At 38.7% G+C, this 24860-nt stretch overlaps 1 protein-coding gene across 1 annotated transcript in view; it reads right to left on the bottom strand.

The window, feature by feature from the left end:
• Nucleotides 1-452: 452 nt before the first annotated feature.
• The window catches only part of LOC136863515 (uncharacterized), a 108552-nt gene continuing 84144 nt past the window's right edge, over nt 453-24860 (bottom strand). Inside the window, exons 6-8 of the mRNA XM_068225979.1 lie at nt 23728-23983; nt 7985-8144; nt 453-566 (exon numbers count right to left, since the gene is read on the bottom strand). Of these exons, the coding sequence (XP_068082080.1) occupies nt 453-566; nt 7985-8144; nt 23728-23983 (530 nt within the window). The remainder of the gene's footprint in view (nt 567-7984; nt 8145-23727; nt 23984-24860) is intronic.

Genomic DNA, 24860 nt, shown 5'->3' with positions numbered 1-24860 from the left:
TTATTTCCACAAGGAACACAACATTCAGCCGAAAATAGGTTCAAAATATCACATTTGGACTTGTATTATTATTATTATTATTATTATTATTATTATTATTATTATTATTATTATTGGCAGCTTTAGAAGCTGTAGGTGAGGAAAGGGTTATTGTCCATAATTTGCTTAGATCCACCAAGTTACTTTTTAAATTGACGTCATTAGATAGAAAATTGGCCGGTGGCAATAATGGTCCATAAAAATATTTCCTCTGGACTTACACGGTAGTGGTCGAATGTTACCACCCGTTAGTGGATGTTGTGGGATGTAGATAAGCTGTCGATACTGGAGTATCAGTTCTTAGCTTTACGACCCACTCGATTACATCGTGTGTGCGTATTAACGTCGCATATCATCAGAAGTACTGTACGTATGACTGATAAGAGGCGAAAAGCTAAAAACTGAGAAAGAAATTAGGCTCCAGTCAGTTCCCATGCAGGTCCCGACGAATCTTCAGTTGTACCGTTTGTATCTGATGATAATCTGGATTCTTCATAACTCCGTCCATTATATCTTCTCCCGGAAGCCTAGAAACAGAAACAGCATCATATTTATACGAGTAATGTTTTTATTATCTGCGGTACACTGGTTACAATAAAGGAAAACTTGGAGTTAAATGTGACTGCTGATATAATCAAAGCCACAGGATTTCCGGCTCTGTGCGGAGCCCGAGATCCTGAGACGCAGTTTCTCATTTCAAAAATTTCATTGGGTTATATTTGTCGCGATTCAAGCCGCGGCTACTTTGGTCAAAATTCAGTCAATGTTACTTTGTCATTTAACAAGTACATTGCTGATTGTAGTACGAGTTCTTCAGCTAAATTTTTGTATATATACACTGCCCGGACTTAATGCGAACCACCTTAATGACACATTCTCAGCTGAATTCTACGTGATTTAACCCAACATAACAGACTACAAATTGCAGTAGTTCATGAGATAGACAAGCCTAACTGTGGGAACTTAAGATGACGATTTCTGTAATAGGAAATAATAATCACGCAATACACATATTACAATTTGCTCTACGTCGCACTGACACAGATGGGTCTTATGGCGACGATGGGACAGGGAAGGGCTAGGAGTCGGAAGGAAGCGCCCGTGGTCTTAAGTAAGGTACAGCCCCAGCATTTGCCTGGTGTGAAAATGGGAAACCACGGAAAACCCTCTTCAGGACTGCTGACAGTGGGGTTCGAACCCACTATCTCCCGAATACTGGATACTGACCGCACTTAAGCGACTACAGCTATCGAGCTCGGTACACAATACATAACTTAGTTGAAAATGGTGAGCATAGGAACGACTTGCCAAGACGACTGCTACCCAGCGAGATGGCCTGCAGAGACTGGAGTGCCGTGTGGTATGTGTGACGACGTTCTCAGCTGTACTGCTTGGCTTTGTCGACCGAGTACGCTGCCTGTTTTATCAAACAGCTCCTCAGTTGATCTCGCGAGGCCGGGTGAACTCCGTTCCAGACCTCAGTTAGAATTAAAATCTCTGGACTGGTCGGGAATCAAACCCGGAGCCTCCGGGTAAGAGACAGGTACGCTACCCCTGCAGTCCTGGCTATTAAGAAAATGAAATATAGTATGGCTTGAAGTGTCGGGAGTGTCCGAGGACATGTTCGGCTCGCATGTGCAGGTCTTTTTATTTAACGCCCGTAGGTGACCTGCACGTCGTGATGAGGGTGAAATGATGATGATGAAGACGACATATACACCCAGCCCCCGTGCCAGCGAAATTAACCAATGATGGTTAAAATTTCCTACCCTGTCGGGAATCGAGCCCGGGACCCCTGTGATCAAAGGCCAGCTCGCTAAACATGTAGCCATGGAGCCGCATGACTGGCATTAGCAACTTGCTGCAACACCACCAAGCAAAGGAGAAAATTTGCAATTTTCAGATCATGTTGATTTCTTAGTAAGTAGCCTACAGATGGTTTCGTGTGTTTGATTATTATTGCTTTATTCTAACATTTCCCACCGCAGAAGTTCTGAAGACGTTAAAGGCCATTACAGTTCAAATTTTATGTATTTTCTCTATTTCCTATACTTCGTCTTACAGCTCCTGGTAAGCTTCAAATTTCTTATGCACTCTCCCTTAAACTTGTACCTACATGTAAATGCTGCTCAAAATCAGGACAAATTGTGGCAAATATTGGTTTATAATGTCAAGATTAAGGTATGCGAGTAATTTATTACGGGAAACCTTCGGTACATTTTCAAGTTCTTTGAAACCTTTAAAAAAACTAGGTAATCATTTGATCGAGAATCTGTCACCTGTGCGACAGCCCTTAATGCTGGTCATTGATGAATGTTGATTGATTAAGAAGAGAGACACTGATCTGCATTTAGGGCTACAGAGTCGCTATCAGTTTTTTACTAGTCTTTCCTATGATTTCGAAGAACTTGGAAATTTATCAAACATTCCCCTTGCAAAATTATTTCAATCCCTATTTCACTTACTATAAATTAATATATTCCCCACCTTCTCCTCCTTATTTTCAATGTTATCTTTATAGGGCATTATGATCTTTTCTCCCTTTTACAACTCATCTGAAGGTTTGCTTTGCTCACAATCCTGTAATTTATTTACTACTCTGTATAGTACAATATCATCTGCAATAATCCTTGCGTCTGATTCCAGTTCTTTACTCATATCCGTTATATATGTAAGAAAACTTACAGGTCCAATAATACTCCCTTGCGGGAGACCTTTCTTAATCGTTACGGGATCAGATAATGCTTCGTCTACAATAATACTATGAATTCCATTTTCTATAAATATATCCACCTATTCAACTACTCGTTTTTCTAGTCCAATAACTCTCATCTTTGTTATTAATCTCCCATGATCTAATCTTTCAAAAGCCTTGGTAGGTAAGATGTTATACAATCCATTTGACCTCCTGAATGTAAAATATCTGGTATATCTTACTGGAATCCTACAAGTTTAATCTCACTGGAATAACCTTTCCTAAACTCGAACTGCCTGCCATCAAGCCAGTTAGTAATTTCACGATCATGTCTAATATATTTAGAAAGTATGCTTTCTCAGAGCTTAAAGACAACGGATGTCAAGCTAACTGACCTGTAATTCTCCGTTTATGTTTATCGCTCTCTCATTTATACACAGGGGCCGCCATTGCAACTCCACATTCATTCTGTACTGCTCCCTTATACGCACAGTAATCAAATTAGTATTGCAGATATGGCACTATATCCCATGTCATTGCTTTCAGTACAGTATATCCCCAAGAATCTTTTAAATACCAGCTGCATTTCTGGCTTTCAGTCTTTGCATCCTTTTGTAAATATCTTTAATATCATAGGTAAATTTCATTATTTCGCCAGTAGTCGATCATGTAAGAAAACATTGTAGTAAGAAAAGTGAAACGGTAAGTGTGTGTGTTTGTGTGCGAGTGAGTGTGTAATACACATTTTACTAGAACCACGTGTTATCCAGCAATACATCTCAAGGACACAAGGAAATTGTGCAGCCAGTATGTTGTGTCTCGCTTGTCCAGTTTGTCAATCAATCAATCAATACTGATCTGCATTTAGGGCAGTCGCCCAGGTGGCAGATTCCCTATCTGTTGCTTTCCTAGCCTTTTCCGAAATGATTTCAAAGAAATTGGAAATTTATTGAACATCTCCCTTAGTAAGTTATTCCAATCCCTAACTCCCCTTCCTATAAATGAATATTTGCCCCAGTTTGTCCTCTTGAATTCCAACTTTATCTTCATATTGTGATCTTTCCTACTTTTATAAACGCCTTTCAAACTTATTCGTCTACTAATGTCATTCCACGCCATCTCTCCGCTGACAGCTCGGAACATACCACTTAGTCGAGCAGCTCTTCTTCTTTCTCTCAATTCTTCCCAACCCAAACATTGCAACATTTTTGTAACGCTACTCTTTTGTCGGAAATCACTCAGAACAAATCGAGCTGCTTTTCTTTGGATTTTTCCAGTTCTTGAATCAGGTAATCCTGGTGAGGGTCCCATACACTGGAACCATACTCTAGTTGGGGTCTTACCAGAGACTTATATGCCCTCTCCTTTACATCCTTACTACAACCCCTAAACACCCTCATAACCATGTGCAGAGATCGGTACCCTTTATTTACAATCCCATTTATGTGATTACCCCAATGAAGATCTTTCCTTATATTAACACCTAGATACTTACAATGATCCCCAAAAGGAACTTTCACCCCATCAACGCAGTAATTAAAACTGAGATGACTTTTCCTACTTGTAAAACTCACAACCTGACTTTTAACCCCGTTTATCAACATACCATTGCCTGCTGTCCATCTCACAACATTTTCGAGGTCACGTTGCAGTTGCTCACAATCTTGTAACTTATTTATCACTCTATAGAGAATAACATCATCCGCCAAAAGCCTTACCTCCGATTCCACTCCTTTACTCATATCATCTATATATATAACTTGTCCTGACTGACTGACTGACTGACTGACTGACTGATTCATCATCGCCGAGCCAAAACTACTGGACATAAAGAGATGAAATTTTGGGGATATATTCATATTAAGACGTTGGTGCTCGCTAAGAGAGGATTTTTGGATATTCCTTCGCTAAGGGGGTGAAAACGGGGGTGAAATTTTAAAATGAGTTGCTCTATATCTCAAAACTTTAAAAGTTTACAGATGTAAAAATTGGTATTTAGAATCTTCTTTAAAAATAAGGAAACACGTATTTTTTGTTTTCAGAAAATCCCAATAGGAGGGGTGAAAAAGGGTGAAAATGGGGAAAAATGGGTTGAATGCCTTTAATCAGGATACCGGTACCTATATCTCAGAAACTGAAGATATTACAGATCTGAAAATTGATACTTTTGATCTCTTTTAAAAATAAAGAAGAACGTAATTTTTTTTTGTTTGGAAAATCCAATTAATGGGAGGGTGAAAAGGGGGTGAATTCTTAAAATGAGTGGATCTATATCTCCAAACTTTTTAAGTTTGCAGATGTAAAAATTGGTATTTAGAACCTTCATTAAGAATAAAGGAACACGTATTTTTTTGTTTTCGGAAAATCGCAATAGGAGGAGTGAAAAGGGGCTAAAAGGTGGTTGAATGCCTTTAATGAGGCTACTTATATATCAGAAACTGAAGATATTACAGACCTGAAAATTGGTGTTTGGGATCTCCGTTAAAAATAAAGAAACACGTATTTTTTTGTTTCTGGAAAATCCAATTTAGGGGGGGGGGGTGAAAAGGGAGTAATATTTTAAAATGAGTGTATCTATCTCAAAAATTTTAAAGGTTATATATGTGAAAATTGGTATTTAGAATCTCCTTTAAAAATAAATAAACACACGTATTTTTTCGTTTTTGGAAAATCCAAATATTGGGGGGTAAAAAGGGGGAGGGTAATTTTTTTAAAATGAGTGTGTATACATCTTAAAACTTTAAAATTTACAGATGTAAAAATTGGTAGTTAGAATCTCCTCTAAAAATAAAGGAAAACGTATTTTTGGTTTCCTGTAAATCCCAATAGGAGGGGTGTAAAAGGGTGAAAAATGGGTTGAATGCCTTTAATGAGGATACATATATCTCAGAAACAAAAGATATTACAGAACTGAAAATTTGTATATGGGATCTCCTTTAAAAATAAAGAAACACGTATTTTTTAGTTTTGGAAAATCCAATTAATGGCGGTTAAACAGGAGTGACAAATTGGGTGAATTTTTGAAAGACTATATCTACAGAATATCTTGGAAACGTAAAATGTTACAGACGTAAAAAGTGGGTGTTTGTAATCTCCTGTAAATCTAAAGAAACATAGGTGATTTGTGTTTGGAAACTCCACTTAAGGGGAACTCAAAAGGGGTGAAATTTTAAAATGAGAATTTTTACAGTTTATCTCAAAAAACTTAACATGTTACAGAAGTGAAAAATGGTATTTTTTATCTCTATTAAACATAAAGAAACGTGTATTTTTAGCTTTCGGAAATACCACTTGGGTGGAGGGAGGGGGGGGGGGGAAGTGACTGAAAATGGTGTTGAATTCTTTTAATTAGGCTACTGATATCTCAAAAATGAAGATGTTACAGACGTGAAATTTGATATTTGCAATCTGCTTTAAAAATAAAGAAACACGTATTCTCGGAAAATCCAATGAAGGGGGGGGGGGGGAGGGGTGAAAGAATTGAAAAATTAATTGAATTAATTGAATGAGAATACATACATCTAATAAAAACTAAAGTTGTTACAGACGTGAAAATTCGTATTTGGATCTCCTTTAAAAACAAAGAAAAACGCGTTTTGGGGGGAAAACGTCTTGGAGGGCGGGAGTGTAAAGGAGTTGAATTCCTTTCATGAGGACACATAAATCAAAAACTGATGAAGTTAGAGTCGTGATAATTGGTATTTAGAAGATCCTTTACTATTAAAGAAACAAGTATTTTTTGCGGGAAAATTCACTTAGGGGGGGGGGGGGAGTAGTGTGAAATGAAGTGAAAAAAGTGAATTACTTTTATGGGGATACTTATATCTCAAAACTGAAGGTAATAGACGTGAACATTGGTGTTTGAAATCTTCTTTAAACATAAGAAACAAGCCTTCTTTTAATTTGTTTGTGGGGGGGGGGGGGTGCCGGTAAATAAACTTAACGGCGGTGGGGTGTAGAAGGAGGTGAGACCAATTGATTTTACTGTTCTTAATGTACTTATAAGGATCCTCGGCAGCGCGCCGGCCTCTCACAGCTGGGTTCCGTGGTTCAAATCCCGTTCACTCCATGTGACATTCGTGCTGGACAAAACGGAGGCGGGACAGGTTTTTCTCCTGATACTCCGGTTTTCCTGTCATCACACATAATAATAATAATAATAATAATAATAATAATAATAATAATAATAATAATAATAATAATATTAATAATAATAATAATGTTCCGGACCGTCGTCAAATGTGCGGACCACGCTGGAAACGGCTCCTGGACGGGTAATGACTAAGAATGCAGTCCGGCCGCGGGTTCAGTGCCTTCTAGGCACCCAATATGACACCACGCCGGATCTCCTGAAGGATTTTATCCATATTAAAAATGATTATAGGAAAAGATGGCAAAGATTTACGGACCCAACTGACCGGGAGGAATACCTGAGCCTAGCCCGGGAAGAACGAAATCGATTGCTGGAAAAGAAGATTGAAAAATGGGAGGAAACATGCCGTAATCTAATAGAAAACGAGTCAGATCGGGAATTTTGGTGGGTTCTCGCAGAAAACGAGTCAGACCGCGAATTTCGGCGGATTATATATCTAAAACAATAAGCATTCAATTATAAATTTCAGTATAATACCGTAGCGAAGCACGGGTATCTTGCTAGTTTATATATATAAGAAAACATAAAGGTCCGATAACACTGCCCTGAGGAACTCCCCTCTCAACTATTACAGGGTCAGACAAAACTTCACCTACTCTAACTCTCTGAGATCTATTTTCTAGAAATATAGCCACCCATTCAGTCACTCTTTTGTCTAGTCCAATTGCACTCATTTTTACCAGTAGTCTCCCATGATCCACCCTATCAAATGCTTTAGACATATCAATCGCGATACAGTCCATTTGACCTCCAGAATCCAAGATATCTGCTATATCTTGCTGGAATCCTACAAGTTGATCTTCAGTGGAATAATCTTTCCTAAAACCGAATTGCCTTCTATCGAACCAGTTTGTATCAGTGTTAATATCTTCCTCCCATCATTAACTACTCTTAACACGGGTTGAAGAGAATTTACCATGCCATGGGCAGATAGAAAAAGCAAATAAAATTTAAACACTTACACGATGTAATTAAACTGTTACTAGCTTAAGCAAATTATCCCACATTACCTATTCGTGGAAAAACCTTATTCAATCTATCTCCTTGTTACAAGTACTTACACAGTAAATTATCATAGCACGTGTCCTAGTAGTTACCTTCTTTAAAGGGTTGATGGAGCTCATTCTGGTGTAGTTCCCGCTGTAAAACTTGTAAAGATGGACAGGCATGTGTCCCCAGCCTCTTTTCATGAGCATTTCGTCCAAATCATGGATCACCGAGTCAAGAATTTCATGGAGTTTATTTGTAAATGGATCTCTGGAAAAGAAAAAGGGAAAGATTACATGCAGTTTACATGCCGTTCAGTATATTATCACTCCAAAGTCACGTGACAATATCTTCGTTCAGACAATTTACGTCGGTTATCCAGAAAGTAATTTCTCGATATCGCTGGATTTCTGGACTTAACATCGTGAAAATACATGATGAGTTTCTTTATCCATTTATAAACCACAGGTAACTTTATAAGGTTAAATTGGCACCACATTCTATGTTTGAAACTTGTAAGCTACCTCCGTAGCGGGTTGCGGGTTCAAACCCGGCAGAGGTAATCAGATTTTTGAAGGGCGGGAAAAAGTCCATTTGACACTCCATGCCGTACGATGTCGGCGTGTAAAAGATTGCTTGTGAAACATTTGGTGTTCACCGACAGAATTGATTAGTAACTCAGCCATAGACGCCCAAGAGAGACTCTGTTTACTCTGCCTTCTAGTAGGACAGACGGACAGACAACCAGATGGCTTCAAATTAAAAAGTCTGCACATGGTAGCTGAGGCCAAACGATTACTGTTATTTTTTAAAACTTGTTTTAATCAATCCAGTGGGCAACAGACTATGAAGTGTCGTCAGTTTTCTGTTCCCTGATCGCAAGGAACGTGGACCTTTGCCAGAATGTTGTAGTAAATTCAGTGGGTTACCAAATACAGCCTGTACAATAAAGTTCGGTGAATGAAGTCAGAACGGTCGATCCGGCGACACTGACGACACGCAACGCTGCACCTGCGTAGCACCAGGTTTTGACCACCTGCTACCAACGTTATTCATTTGAGCATCGTGTGTGTGTGTGGCGTGTAAGACCTGTTTGACTCAGTGCGTTGTAGTGCGTTGGTTCTGAACTGCGAACAGGAACATGAACGTCCAAAAGATCAATGTACAGTTTTGTTTTAAGCTTGGCAAGACACCGAAAGAAAAGCATGCGGTGCTGGTACGTGTATATGAAGATCAAGCACTGTCCTTGAAGTGTGTGTACGAGTGGTTCGCCCGTTTTCGACGAGGCCGGGAAAGTGTTCCTGACAACCCCCGTAGCGGAAGACCGGCGACCGCCGTCAGTGACGAAAACATTGAGAAGGCGAGGACATGAATCACGAACGATAGGCGATTAACTATGCGCATGGTAGCGGATGAACTGCAGATTAAGCTGAATTACCCACATACAGCCAATATCGTCAAACAGTTCATGGCAAAAAAGGGGGCGGTGCAACTTAAACATCCCCCATACTCGCCAGATCTCAATCCTCCAGACTTCTTCCTATTCCCACGACTCAAACTCGCTTTCGAAGGAAAGAGATTTGACGATATTCCTGACATCCAACGAAACGAGACGAAGCTTTTGAACACGATCCCAAAGAACGCCTTCTTGCAACGTTTCCAGGACATGTATCACCGATCTCAGCAGTGCATAGTTATGGGAGGGGACTATTTCGAAGGACAGTAAGGTCACTGTCGTGCATATTTCATCTATGTTGATAGTACAGGACTATTCACCGAACTTTATTGTCACAGGCTGTAGTATGGACATGGGTCGCAACCACTAACGAAGGATGTGAAAATATGCACGATAAGTAGTAAATTGTCCGAACACTTGAGGTCATGAGTGACTTACTACCCGGCAGATGAAGAAGAAGATTATTTATATCCGGAAGATGATTTCAATTCCTTAATATATTCATGAAATGAAAATTCATTGCTTATTATCTTTTTCACTCACATGTTTTCCGGTTGATAAATTTCGTTAACATTTCCGTCATTCAATCCACATGCATTATGTGTAAATAAAGGAACCGGAAACCTGAAATAAATATAGGTATATTTCTTTACAGCCTACTTTCCAAGGTATGAAAGTGAGACAACTAAAATATTTCTTTCTGGAAGTGAATAACGCTAGACATGTCACACATATCACCTTAAAAGGGGATGAAGGAAATTACTGAAAATTCCCAGCCTGTTTCCAGTCACTCGACCGGGTCAGGAATGGAATTAAAATAATCCTCATCTAGCGCCGAGGATAGGAATTGTACCGGCTGATGTGGCAAATTAATGCTGCCACAAATTTTTGTTTTTCTTACGTTTGGAGATAGCATTGAAACATAATGTTTTGGGATTATAATCAAGAAGTCTAATATTAAATTACGAACAAAAAAATATTTCACAATTTTAACAATTATGTCCTGATCACCGGACTTGCTACGTTATGCAGGGTGCATCTAAATTATACCGACCAAAAACAAGGGCTGCTCTTCGTTTTGTATAAAGAACGATGGCACAAACGGACTGGCACAGAAAAATGTTTTCGAGAAATACTTTGTCACTTTCTGGCGCGCGATTCAAATTGACGAACTCGCTGTATTTACTGTTCCAGAGCGCAAATTGCTGCCTACTGTTGTGCTTCAGGGAGAGGAGGGGAAGCGGGTTGTATAATAGACGGAGACAGAGATAATGCTCCTCCCGAAAGCACAAGTTTCTTCGTTCGACTCGAGCAGAATATTGTCCTTGTCTCTTTCAGGCAATATCCACACTTTGTTTATTAGGCAGCAAAAACTCACAGTAATTAAGACCCATTTGTCAGTCGAGGAATGCAATCAATTGTTGATTCTTCTTTCATCTGTTGGTCTGAATAACTTTCTTTATTATTTAATATGCGCGAAGATGTAACGCTGCTGCCACACGATTGTGTATTTCTTTACTCACAGCATTATACCAGGAATGAAATACTGAACGAAGGAAACAATACGCCCAATGGTTTGATCGTAGTAAATATTCAATATCCCCCTCCCCACTTCTATTTCGATCTTCACGTAACAAGAAAAGTCAATGGGAGTTAAATCGGCCGAGCGCGAAAGCATTATTTTATATGGCCCACTACGGGCTACCCATCTCGTTGGATAAAAACACTATGAAACAAATCTTAAAGTCACAAAAACGTTTTTCGAAACTGTATTCGTTCTTTATGTAATTCGACCTCCTGAATTCGGAAATGATACTGAAAACATCGTGTCGCCCACAGCATAAATTTGTAATTAATGGTAATGCAATTTAATTGTATATAATAATATTCTGATTGATATTCTGAGCTTCATCTGGGGTTTTAGTGTTTATTATAATAGACATGAAAACACCATATGAAGCTCAGAAGCGGTACATCGCTTTCAACTGTTCAACATTTGCGCTCCTAGTGGCACACAGCGAACTGTCATGTTGTAAATGACGCTGCCTTTCCGTCACTGTGTTGTATTTGTGGAAGGAAGTACTTGTTAGTCTTAGTGCAGAATGTCTACCCGAGATTGTGTAAACTCTCCTAACAGTTTTTGTTATATATGTGGTGAACTTGTGGTGGAAAAGGACCGAAGAAACATTACTACTTTAGTGAAAAAGGTCTACCATGCCTATTTCGGAGTAAAACTCGGCGACATCGATAAACCATGGGCTCCACAGTTCGTGTGCATTGTGTGTGTAGAAGATTTATACGGTAGGGGCAGGAAGGAAGAAGTAATTACGATTTGGCATCCCTACGGTCTGGCGAGAGCAACAGGATCATACCGACGACTGCTACTTCTGCTCTTGTAAGGTAACTGGTTTCAACAAGAAAAACAAGAAGACTATTGAGTATCCGAACAACATTCGCTCAGCTATTCGTCCTATTCCACATGGCCCGGATTTACCTATACCACAGCCTCCGCAGACATTAGATACGGATGACAGTTATGACATGGATGCCGTGCAGGAGACGGATGATACTGACTTTGAAGAATGCACAGGTGACGCCCCTCTTCTGTTCATTCAGCCAGATCTAAATGATTTAGTCCGTGATCTTCGGGTCGGCAAGATAAAGAGAACAAATGAGAAATGTAAAAAAAAGAGTGTTGCGGAATGAAGTTAAACGAACTAGAATGTTAGATATCAAAGAATTTAGATGAGTTTTGCTTTTTGGGTTGTAAAGTAATTGGTAACGTTAGAGAAAAGCGGGCAATGGTTGTAGACTGAACAATTGCAGTCTAATAAATCGGCGAGGTGAACGGACCTGAAATGTTGATAGTGAGCTTCCAAAAACTTCACGAGCGTGTGAACTAGAGGAACAGGGAGGTATCGAGAAATACCGATGCGCCATAGGGAGGTGGCATTACAGGATAAAAGTCAAGTATTTCGAAGATATCAACAGTCCCTTACTGCTTACGTCAGTGGTGGTCAGGGTTCTTTCACAGGTTCGTGGTGTTGAAATGAACCCCGGTTCTGAACTATCCTGGAGGAAGACGAAAAGCTAAAGGAGATAATGAATTATGCATGCCAAATCGATAAAACCAGGAAAATATTACTAGATCAGAGTAAGAGGATAAAGTATATGAAAAGCTACGTACGGTCAGAAATGGGCGACATAATGGCGAGCTTGACTAAAAAAGGTCTCACGCAGAGGAAATTAAGAATCGAGTGCTGGACTTAGACGAAAGGGTTAAGAGACTTGAGGTTCAATCACGAGTCAGGGAGGATACGAAGAGAAATGTAATAATGTATGGACTAGAAGACTCCAATAAGGAGAACTTCAATGAGATTTTAAACAAAGTAACCTCGTTGATCAGGGAGAAATTGAAAGTGGATTGTTGCGAGGGTGATATTGACATAGAGGATAGGCAAGAATACGGAAAGTATACCTGTAAAAGTGCGTATAGTGTCGGGTCTAAAGGCGCGTATAGGTTTGGAAAATGCGAGGAATTTGAAGGGACTAAAATATGGACCAGGAAAGAACTGGATTCGGAAGAGATGAAAGATCTGAGTATGCTATGCTTTCAGTTGCGTAATGTGCGCAGGATATTCTTGGAACAGATCTTGGTCCGTCAAGCAGCTACAGGAAATGGAAGAACATCCTGATGAATCAGCAGTGAGAGGGAAGTTCGATTCCATGGCAGGCAGACCAGTGAGTGATGACCGAGTAGAAACGGCTGAAGTCGGGTAGATAGAATGTTTGGGGCGACGACCTCGTGATATGAGCAGTCCAGACAACTGAGGAAGCAGAAAAGGAAGCTGTTTCATGAACGGATGACGGCACAAGGAAAGGATACAAACTCAAAGTAACATTAAATATGGAACCGGGCGAGTTGGCCGTGCGGTTTGGGGCGCGCAGCTGTGAGCTTACATCCGGAAGGTAGTGGGTTCGAGCCCCACTGTCGGCAGCCCTGAAGGCGGTTTTCCGCTGTTATCCATTTTCACACCAGGCAAATGCTGGGGTTGTACCTTAATTAAGCCCATGCCGCTTCCTTCCCACTCCCAGGCCTTTCTTATTTCCTCGTCGCCATAAGACCTATCTGTGTCGGTGCGACCAAAAACAAATTGTACAAAAAAATTAATTTTGAAAGATGTTTGAGGTAGAAAGGGGACGAGGAGTACAAGTTAAGACAGGGATACAGAGGACGACATAATTAGCTCTCAACTGAAAGCTTCATATTATGCAATTAGGAAAATAATACGACTCAGCAGAGCAGTGAGTATTGCGGATATTCCGGCAGGTAAACAACTAGTCTGGAACATAGGCTGTGTAGATATAGGGTGTCTTGAGTAAGCTGGGAAATGATGAGGTTATGGAATAAATGTCTGAAAATAAGATTACGGGAATGATTGAAACATGGATCCCAGTAGAATGTGAACTAGAGGTACCAAGTTACAACATCTGGAATAAAACATAACAGAGCAAAACTACGTAAAGGTGATCTATCTGCTCTACTATCCTAGCCTGCAGTATTTTGGAGAGTACCTTGAGGTATGATAGAAATGCCACGGTAATTGTTGACGTCAGTTCTATCACCCTTTCTTATAGAGGATGAATCAGTGCTGTTGTCCATTCACTAGGTATTATTCCAGTTCCCCAGATCTTTTCCATCTCTCGACTTACGGCATTAATGGTCATTTCTCTTCCACTTTTCAACATTTCTGCTGTGATTGAGTCTTCCTCGGCGGCTTTGTTGTTCTTCAGTTCCTCAACTATCCTCCAAAGTTCATTAAGAGTAGGAGGAGCTTAATCGTTGGTACTGTGATTCTTGAACATGGAGCAGTATGGTCAGGAAATCAATAGAAAATATTGACATAGAACAAAACGGTCCTGTTGATATTGGGTGTTTTAAAATGATCTTCTCCCTCCCTGTTATTCCCAGCATAACTCTGGATATGGAATATTCGTTAAGCTTCATAAGAAATTTTTTAATAAAAATGGACTTAGAACGGCTTGGTTCTAGACCATCGATGTTTAGTTCCTGTGCTATACACATTTCTAATAGTTTCTCCCCATTCTTGTTATTCTTTGTCTTGACTTCTCCTTCCCTGACTTAATATTCCTTTGTCGTATACTGGAATTTTCTCACTCACCCTTCCATTAAAACCCCCCATTTACTCTGATTTACTTCTCCTCTAAGGTCATCAAAGAATTTTATTTTTGAAAAAGGGTGATACATCTGGATAGTTATAGCAGAATCTTATTTTTTTTGCTATTGGCTTCACGTCGCACCCACACAGATACGTCTTATGGCGACGATCGGATAGGAAAGGGCTGAGAGTGGGAAGGAAGCGGCCGTGGCCTTAATTAAGGTACAGCCCCAGCATTTGCCTGGTGTGAAAATGGAAAACCACGGAAAACCATCTTTAGGGCTGCCGACAGTGGGGTTTGAACCCACGATCTCCCGAATGCTGGATACTTGCCGCACTTAAGCGACTGCAGCTATCGAGCTCGGTGCAGAATCTTATAATAATAATGAATCCTCTTCATCATCCTTATCTTTTAACTACCTTCACACAGACTTCATTATCGAGATCTGATTCCTCTCATTCTACCTGCTTTGATAGTGTTTCCTTTAAAAACGGAGTTATCCGTTCGGTTAATGATATATGATCAACTTAGCGAATGTCAAGGTGGATTTAGGAAAGGGAGGTTCTGCGTTGAGCAGATTTGGTGCTTGAAAAGGTATTGGACAATTTAATCGTTGTTTCTTTGCTCTGGAATTATTCTGGGCCATTTTACTGTGGGTTCTTCCAGTTAACAGTGTCTTGAAATACTGGTCATAGCGCTGTTCAAGAGATCAATTCAATGCATACGGTTATATAACGACACTTTAGATATATGGAACCCCACAGTCAATTGTCTGTGTCCATGGTTATTCTGAACTGTAGGTCAAATACGAAATTCAAAGTTAGCTAAATGGTGCCAAAATATGCTTTTGATGTTGATTTTAAATCAACAAAGTGCCATACTAACAATTAAAGCATGTACAATGTGAAGAATGTAGTAGTTCAGTGAAATACACATGCTCATTTTCAGGTACTGATGTTAAGGAAGACGAGCTCTAATTATACTGTAATTAGCAATGCAAGCCGTAAAATTGATGCAAAAATGATAAAAGACATTAAGTCACTTTCCAAGTATTTATCATTAGAACGTATTGAACTTTTTCCTGAAGTGAAACATGTACCAGTGATGTCAGAAAATGCGAATGATATCCAAACGGAATATTAGAGAAATCCTGAACGAAGAAGGAAGAAAAGGAGCGAATCTTGATTCAGATCACTTCCTGACCGGCATAAAGGTTAGAAATGGCGTATGGCTTTTAGTGCCGGGAGTGTCCGAGGACAAGTTCGGCTCGTCACATGCAGATCTTTTGATTTGACTCCCGTGGGCGACCTACGCGTCGTGATGAGGATGAAATGATGATAAATACGACACATACAGTACACTCAGCCCCCGTGCCGGCGAAATTAACCAATTATGGTTAAAAATCCCAACCCTGCCGGGAATCGAACCCGGGACCCCTGTGACCAAAGGCCAGCACGCCATGGAGCCGGACATAAAGGTTAGACTTCTTCCATTAAATAAAAAACTGCCTCAGATTAAAGTTATGAGGATTGACATGGATAAGCTAAATACTTTTCAAGAGCTGTTACAGCTAAGGAAAACAGAGACTTGGCATAATATCCGAGAAAATATCTACACATTGCAAAAGAAGTTGCACCCTTACGAAAGAGGCGTAAGTATTCATGGTGGACTGAAGAATGTGATAAGGCAGTCGACCAAAGAGCAATGGCCTTTAAAATATGGTACACAGACAAAACAGAAGATAAGCTCTCAGAGTACAAGGAAGTGGGGATGCAGACTGATAAAACCTTCCGTAACGCCAAAAGAGCCAAAATTACAGAAGAAATCGAGAACAATGACTCAGAATTAAAAAGAAACTAAAAAATTAAAATAGAATTAAAAGTTTCGTTCTTGATAGAACATCGTCAGATTAAATCAAATCACTTTAAATCATGCGTATATATGTGCAGTATTGTTCACGTTGCGTAAACTTGTCAGTAATTGAGAGTTGGTGATATGGAACAAGTAATAACTGATAACGAGTGTTGTAGTCTTCAAATGTCACCTTATTATGTTACACTGGTGTATACAATTCTTGCTGAAAGAAAACTGTTGATATATTCTGATTCTTTACCAGATGGAAGCTCTGAAACCATCCCTAGTTCTGTTCCAGAAATTGTCGTTACTCACAAGTTCCTCTTACGTTCCTTTCCACCTCTCGATTTCGTTTCCTGTTACGGAATCTACTTTTCTTTTACAGGTAGTCAAGGGATTATAACAATAATAATAATTTTCTCCGGAGGAAGAGGATATAATTACCCCATTGATGGACCGACTGAGGAGAGGTTTGAACTCCGCGCGGTTGACATCACAGGAGCCATGCGCTTCGTGTTCTTATCTTATCTTATCTTATCTTGGTGAAAGCAGTCAGGTCCCTTATTTTGTTTTCAGTAACAAAAGAGAAGGACGGAATGTTTACCTTGTAAAGCTCTATTCATAAGAAATATTTCAGTTTTGTAGATGGACTGATGACAGTCAGTCGTGTTTTGAATGCTAGATAGTTTGGACGTGCAAGTGCGCGTGAAAAATGTGTGACTGACCTCGATGCAGTACGTGTGGTACACATACTCCACAAAAACAGAGAAGAAATATAACAAAATTTTATTAAACATACATATGAAGCTTACTTTGGCATGCCTCTCGTTGATCTGAATAAAAAGAATAAAATTCCTTTAAAATATCCCACTAATTTGGACTCTGCAATTCGTTCCATTGAACACAGTGAGGAAGTTTCTGTCTTTCACGGCCTGAAAATATTGGTGAAAGCAGTTCAAGCTCCAGCACTGAAGAATATGGGCCCCAGTCATCAGCAGACGTGGACTTCCAAACTACTGGTGAAATACAAGAGTCAAAGCCGAATCAACCATTTACACAGGCTGAGTCAAACGATCTGGTAAGAGATTTGTAGGGCCTACATACCGAAGAGCACTTCGGAACCTCTTGCTTCAAGATTAAAGGAAAGAAACATGTTAACACCTGGAGCTTCTGTTACATTTTACAGGAAGCGTGATAAATATTTCTTACCCTTCTTTTCACATGATGACAAACTGGTGTTTTGTAACAGCATAGCTGGTGTTTTTAATGCTATGAATTCCTTATATGAATCTCATGAGTGGAGAATTTTTATTGATAGTTCAAGGAAAAGTTTAAAGGCGGCTCCGTTCCAAAATTCCAGTAGGTCATTCAGTTCATTTACAATAATCATACGATACTTTCAAAGTTCTGCTAGAGAAGGTCAGTTATGTGGAACATCAATGGAGTGTTTGTGGCGATCTGAAAGTGATTGATATTCTTCTAGGCCAGCAAGCGAGATTGACAAAATATCCCTGCTTCCTCTGTGAATAGGACAGTAGGGCTAAATCAGAGTATTGGGACAGAAAAAATGGGCCACAACGGAGCAATTTAGTTTCTGAAGTATGAACCATTGGTTTCTCCCTCTAAAGTCCTTCTTCCACCACTCCATAACAAATTAGGCTAGATGAAACAATTTGCAACTGCTCTGAGTAAGGACAGTGATTGTTTCAAATATCTTGGGGTTAAGTTCCCACAGAAACTGAAGCTGAGATAGCAGCTGGTATTTTCGAGGTGCCCGGGATTCGTGAACGTATGTGGGATGAGACCTTTCCTCAGTCTATGTCGGAGTTAGAGAAGTTAGCATGGCAGGCATATAAAATAGTGAAAAAAAATTTCTTGGCAAAAAGAAGTCTGAGAACTATAAGAACATTGTGGAGGAAATGTTACGACATTTTAGAAATCTGGGGTGAGTTTTAAAGTGCATTTTCTCAACAGCCATATGGATACTTTCCGGCACATCTTGGCGCAGTGAGTGATGAACAAGTTGAGCGGTTTCATCAATACTCTAAAAAAGCCCATTGGGACGTGTCAATGATAGCTGAATACTGTTGGTGTTTGAAAAGAGACACTAGTGAAGAACATGTAATATCTCCGAAAAACAATCAGTCACTACTGATCTGCATCTGGGGCAGTCACCCAGGTGGCAGATTCCCTATCTGTTGTTTTCCTAGCCGTTTCTTAAATGATTGCAAAAAAATTGGAAATTTATTGAACATCTCCCTTGGTAAGTTATTCCAATCCCTAAATCCCCTTCCTATAAAGGAATATTTGCACCAATTTGTCCTCTTGAATTCCAACTTTACCTTCATATTCTTATCTTTCCTACTTTTAAAGACACCATTCAAACTTATTCGTCTACTGATGTCCTCCCACGCCATCTTTCCACTGACAGCTCGGAACATACCACTTAGTCGAGCAGCTCGTCTCCTTTCTTTTAAGTCTTCCCAGCCCAAACTTTGCAACATTTTTGTAACGCTACTCTTTTGTCGGAAATCACCCAGAACAAATCGAGCTGCTTTTCTTTGGATTTTTTACAGTTCCTGAATCAAGTAGTCCTGGTGAGGGTCCCATACACTGGAACCATACTCTAGTTGTGGTCTCACCAGAGACAAATATGCTCTCTCTTTTACATCCTTACTACAACCCCTAAATACCCTCATAACCATGTGCAGAGATCTGTATCCTTTATTTACAATCATATTTATGTGATTACCCTAATGAAGATCTGTCCTTATATTAATACCTAGGTATTTACAATGATCCCCAAAGGGATCTTTCGCTCCATCAACGCAGTAATTAAAAGTGAGAGGACTTTTCCTATTTGTGAAAGTCACAATTTGACTTTTACCCCCGTTTATCAACATACCATTGCCTACTGTCCATCTCACAACATTATCGAGGCTATTTTGCAGTTGCTCACAATTTTGTAACTTATTTATTACTCTATACAGAATAATATCATCTGCAAAATGCCTCATCTCCGATTCCAATACTTTACACATGTCATTGATGTATAAAAGAAAACATAAATGTCCAAAAATACTGCCTTGAAGAATTCCCTTCTTAATTATTACAGGGACGGATAAAGCTTCACCTACTCTAATTCTCAGAGTTATATTTTCTAGAAAAAGGACCATCCATTCAGTCACTCTTTTGTCAAGTCCAATTGCACTCATTTTTGCCGGTAGTCTCCCATCATCTACCCTATCAAATGCCTTAGACAGGTCAATCGCGATACAGTCCATTTGACCTCCTGAAACCAGGATATCTGCTATATATTGCTGGAATCCTACAAGTTGGGCTTCAGTGGAATAACCTTTCCTAAACCCAAACTGCCTCCTATCAAACCAGTTATTAATTTTGCAAACATGTCTTATATAATCAGAAAGAATGCTTTCCCAAAGCTTACATACAATGTATGTCAAACTGACTGGTCTGTAATTTTAAGTTTTATGTCTATCACCATTTCCTTTATATACAGGGGCTACTATAGAAACTCTCCATTCATTTGGTAAACTTCCTTCAGGCAAACAATAATCAAACAAATACTTTAGAAATGGTACTATATCCCAACCCATTGTCTTTAGTATATTCCCCGAAACCTTATCAATTCCAGCTGCTTTTCTAGTTTTCAACTTTTGTATCTTACTGTAAATGCCATTGTTATCATAGGTAAATTTTAATACTTCTTTAGTATTAGTCACCTCCTCTATCTGGACATTATCCTTGTAACGAACAATCTTTACATACTGCTGACTGAATACTTCTGCCTTTTGAAGATCCTCGCATACACACTCCCCTTGTTCATTAATGATTCCTGGAATGTCCTCGTGGAACCTGCTTCTGTCTTAAAGTACCTATACATACTCTTCCATTTTTCACTATAATTTGTATGGCCGCCAATTATGCTTGCCATCATGAAGTTCTCTCTTCCCCAACGATGAAAAATAGCGTAAATTCGTAATTATTCATAATTATTGGCTCATAGTTCTCTTTTTTCAATGTATTCATTAATATTTAAGTAATCGTACAGAAACAATTTTGTCATAGTTTTGTGTGTTTAATTTATTTGTAATATTTCATTGGAAACACACGCACGTTATTATATTTGATTTGAATTTGAATGAAAACATATCCCCATAGAGCAGTACTGAAAACAGATTTGAATTTAGAGCATTCATATTGTATACAGGTAGAAAGATATAAAAAGGAAGATATTTATGTAGACCTGTGTTATACTGCAGACATATATCTGTACTTATCTAAGCTGCAAATCAACCGTCCGTCACCTTCATCTGAGTCCGGACTATGGTCAGTGACCTTGCCCATTCTTGGAAGCTAAGCAGAAGGGTGAATGGAAAATTCTGTGGGCAACATAGGCAATTTTACACATCGAAAATAACAGGAAATCTTTGAATATTAATGAAACTATCAACATTTACATAACAAAATGAGTTAACCAAATTAACTTTGATGATCGTACACATTTAAAAAAATTCCCTTCTTCGCCGTACTTAATTAACTTCTGAGAAGCATTCTGCACTTCTTGCATTAGCGTTTAATTAATACCACAGGATGCTACTCGGATTTAAATGTTTGGAGTATGGGTTAGGATACTTTTACTTGTCGTAGATTCTCTGAATTTACGCAGCGTCTTTCGCCACTCGAGACGGATTTTCAGGTTATTATTTATCCCTAAAAATTATGTCTTACGACATACTCTATTATTCAATTCAGTAGTTTTATTTAATCAAATGATTAACTTTAATGTACCCCCTAATAGTCAAAAGTACATTATAACACGAAGAAGCAGCATTCCTCTCGCCCCTCCAATGCACAGAATCATGGCCCACAACACTCCCCTCACTCGCGTAATTCCCTCCCCTCTCCATGGAACATAGTTCCATACTACTCGAATGGCGAAAGACGCTGCGTAAATTCAGAAAGTTACGACAAATTAGAATGTCATATCCTATATTCCAGACATTTAAATCAGAGTAGCCCATGGAAATTTCCAGTCACCCCTCTGCTTAGCTACAAACGCTGGGTAAGAAAACTGATCACAGTCCGGAAGCAGTTGCTGAAGGTGCCGGACGATTGATTAGCAGTTTAGAAAACATTTCTGTAAGTTAATAATGTGACAGTAGAACACAACTACATACAATTATTATTTGTTATTACTTCTTCATAATATCACCAACTCTCACTCACTGATATGCTTACGCAATGTAAACAATACAGTACATATAAACGAATGATTTAACGTGCTTCGACAGAATCTGAGGATGTCGTTGTAGAGCGAAACATGCAATCCTTCGTCTAATAGTGTGCCTGTGTTTACAGGTATCTTGTAGTATTGTATGTGTTATGATTAGTGTTTTCGACGGAATGGAAAGCTTTAAAGTTGCATTAGCGATGTATAGACATTAATGATTAAATTATGGTTAAATCCTTAAATAATTGAAATTTGGAACTTATCTTAATGAAGTCCTTATTTCCCTCCACTCTGGCATAAAATGCATTGAGTGTGATTTTATGGAATCTGATGATGTTATTTCAAGAACGAAATATGTCATTCTATTTTCAATGAAGTTGTTACTTTTTCCTGGTATAGTTCTGTTATCATACGTTTTCTTTCTCGGATAGTTTCTAAGTGTATTTATTCATAAATTAATTTCGACAGACCGAAGAATCTAACGATTATAAATGAGTTGAGTCAAAACCGAAAAGGGATGCCTTCAAATATCACAAAAAAAGGTGTGTTTATATATCAAAGGGGAAAAATATATCATTTTTCATTGTGTTTGTGTTGCTTTGCCAAGAGATTTAGTAGCAACTGTCGTATTAACCATGATTTATGATCGTTTATTATTATGATTATTATTATTAGTACATTATCCACTCCTTAAAATAATTTTGCATCTACCACAACTCTTGGAAGTCCTAGAGCCGGTCTTAAGCCCGGGTATGGGAGGAGAGTTGGTCGGTGGGCTAACAGCTCTACCCTTTAAAATCCTATCAATAAAGGAATGACGAATATCTCCGCTTATAACGGTAACTTCTAAGCAGAATCCCTCGCTGGCGATCGACAGTAGTGGAGAGACCTCGTCAATTCCGTGCGAAACGATACAAGTGTCACGAAAAAAAAAAAAAAAAAAAAAACAGAATTATTAATCTTGGAGATGGAGACAGCCCAGTAAAATGTATAATAAGTTCTTACTTCTCTTTGCGGTTGAAAAACCGATCGTTAGATGACACTTAATGTATCTGCCAGTGGAAGTTTCAAAGGAAAGGATGCAAGTGCCCCCGCCACCTAGTAACGGCTAGAAAATTAAAAAAAGTAAAGTAGTTGCATGGATTGTGGAGACTTTTCTTAAATATTGCTGCTGACGCTGATAAGTTTATCAATACTTCCAAGTTTCAGATCCCTAAAGTACCTTGTTTAGGGTCACTTCTGCCGTTCCCAATACACCACAAACAAAGAAATCTAGCGAATTTGGACATGTGCATACTGTTGAGTAAAACAAAATAAATACAAATGTAAAATAAGGAATTACTGCAGGGAAGAGGAAGTATTGTCTATCCACGTTGGAGTTCAAGCATATAGAACATAAATTCCGTGGAGATATTTTTAAGTGACTTTATTTTTCAACACATTTGAAAGCTGTTTTCACTCGCATGCATGAAGTAATATTTTTCAAAGACTGTAGGCTCAGGATAAATTCAAAGAAACTCTTATTCATTCTTTTTATGTAATATTTACTTATGTCCCACGTAATAAGTTACTGCTACTGATATTCTTGCATTAAGTGGTATTTTCTGTTACTTATATCTATCTCGATGAAGAACTACGTGGCACTTATATATTTTACAAACAAGGGAAATTTCGCTTTATGTTATGCTTTTCCCATTAATATACTATCATAATTTCATATGGGAATATATGGGATGGCAGTCTTAAATATCAAAAGACCTTCCAGAAATGTAAAATCATTCGTAATTAAGGTGTAATTTTTATTTTGTTTCCTGACAGTGTCAGTGTTTGGAATTGTATCGTTTCCCATGGACAATTCACAATTTTCAATCTCATTAATACCATTTTTCATCCTGATGGATGTGAATGTGAGTAGATTGTTGGGAACGGAAGACCGACTGCTCCTCTAAGGTCGACGGGAAATAATTCACTTTGTAGTTCCTAACAAAATACAAGAATGTAGATAAACTGAGAGTTAACTGTACTAAACAAAACTTTTATTTTATTTTATTGGAAAATTATTAATTAACTTCTTATATCTATATACTTCATTGCGAAGCCTTTCCCACCTGGAGCTGAATAAGAGTTGTTGAGTTGATTGGGGCCGCCTAAAGGGCCCGTCAACATGATTCAGAACACAGGTCAGTCTTCTCTCATCTACGGCGATGCCCAGATATTCAAGAACTCGACGTAAGTCATGACGCGGGTCTAAACGTAACATTTCAAAATGTAGAACCATTGCTTCTCGTCCTCTTGTGTAATTTATCCATGTTGCTGCCAGATCCCGCCACACGACAGCCAGCTGCGATGCGAATCTCTCCCATTCTGGAACAAGAATGAATGAATAAACACCTTCATATACTATAAGAGCAAGGAAAATGGTGTCATCAGCCCTCTAAACTAATGTCACAACTGATACTGTCCTAAAGCAATTTCTGTTGTGATGTTTATATCTGTAACCAATTGATACCTGGTATGGGGAAGGTGTTCGAAATATGAAAAGAGGAGTTGTGCGTTACTGCTATTTGCCCAGAGTGAATGTGGAAACATAATAAAAGAAAAACATGCTTGGCTGCGGGAGAGGACAGAAATTCGTCCCAGACGAAATTTGAAAATTGTAAGTTTGGTTCCCTGATTGTCTAATAATAATAATAATAATAATAATAATAATAATAATAATAATAATAATAATAATAATAATAATAATAATAATAATAATAATAATAATAATAATAATAATTTCTCACAGCCATTGCGGAAGGTATACTGTATGTAAGTATTTTATTAGGACATTTACAACTGAGTAGTCGTACTATTTCTCGGGAAAATTAAAAACACCCCTAATGTTGATTTTTGAACTGAATTCCTGTCCATTGTACCGTTCACAAGCGATGTTTACTGTTCTAAGTTACTGCCTATTTGTTGTGTTGATTGTCGTACGGTATCTAGCATTTCATAATCAAGTTCTCAACTTACATAACTTACATCATATTAATGTTGTAGGTGGATTTGGAAAGAAATCGGTTCTGTCATCCCTTAATATTAAACGGACTGTAAGCCAGGAACTACTGAAGATAAAAATACGCCATATATCCTTCTGGAAACGTTTTTGTTGTTCTTGGAGGTGAGGGCTGGTGAGATTAACTGCTCCTTTCCTGGACATTCACCACTGATGAGTGATGACATTGCTTCATCACTCACC

The sequence above is a fragment of the Anabrus simplex genome, chromosome 2 (assembly GCF_040414725.1).
Source record: "Anabrus simplex isolate iqAnaSimp1 chromosome 2, ASM4041472v1, whole genome shotgun sequence".
Taxonomy (NCBI): domain Eukaryota; kingdom Metazoa; phylum Arthropoda; class Insecta; order Orthoptera; family Tettigoniidae; genus Anabrus; species Anabrus simplex.
This window is presented reverse-complemented; position numbering and strand designations above follow the sequence as displayed.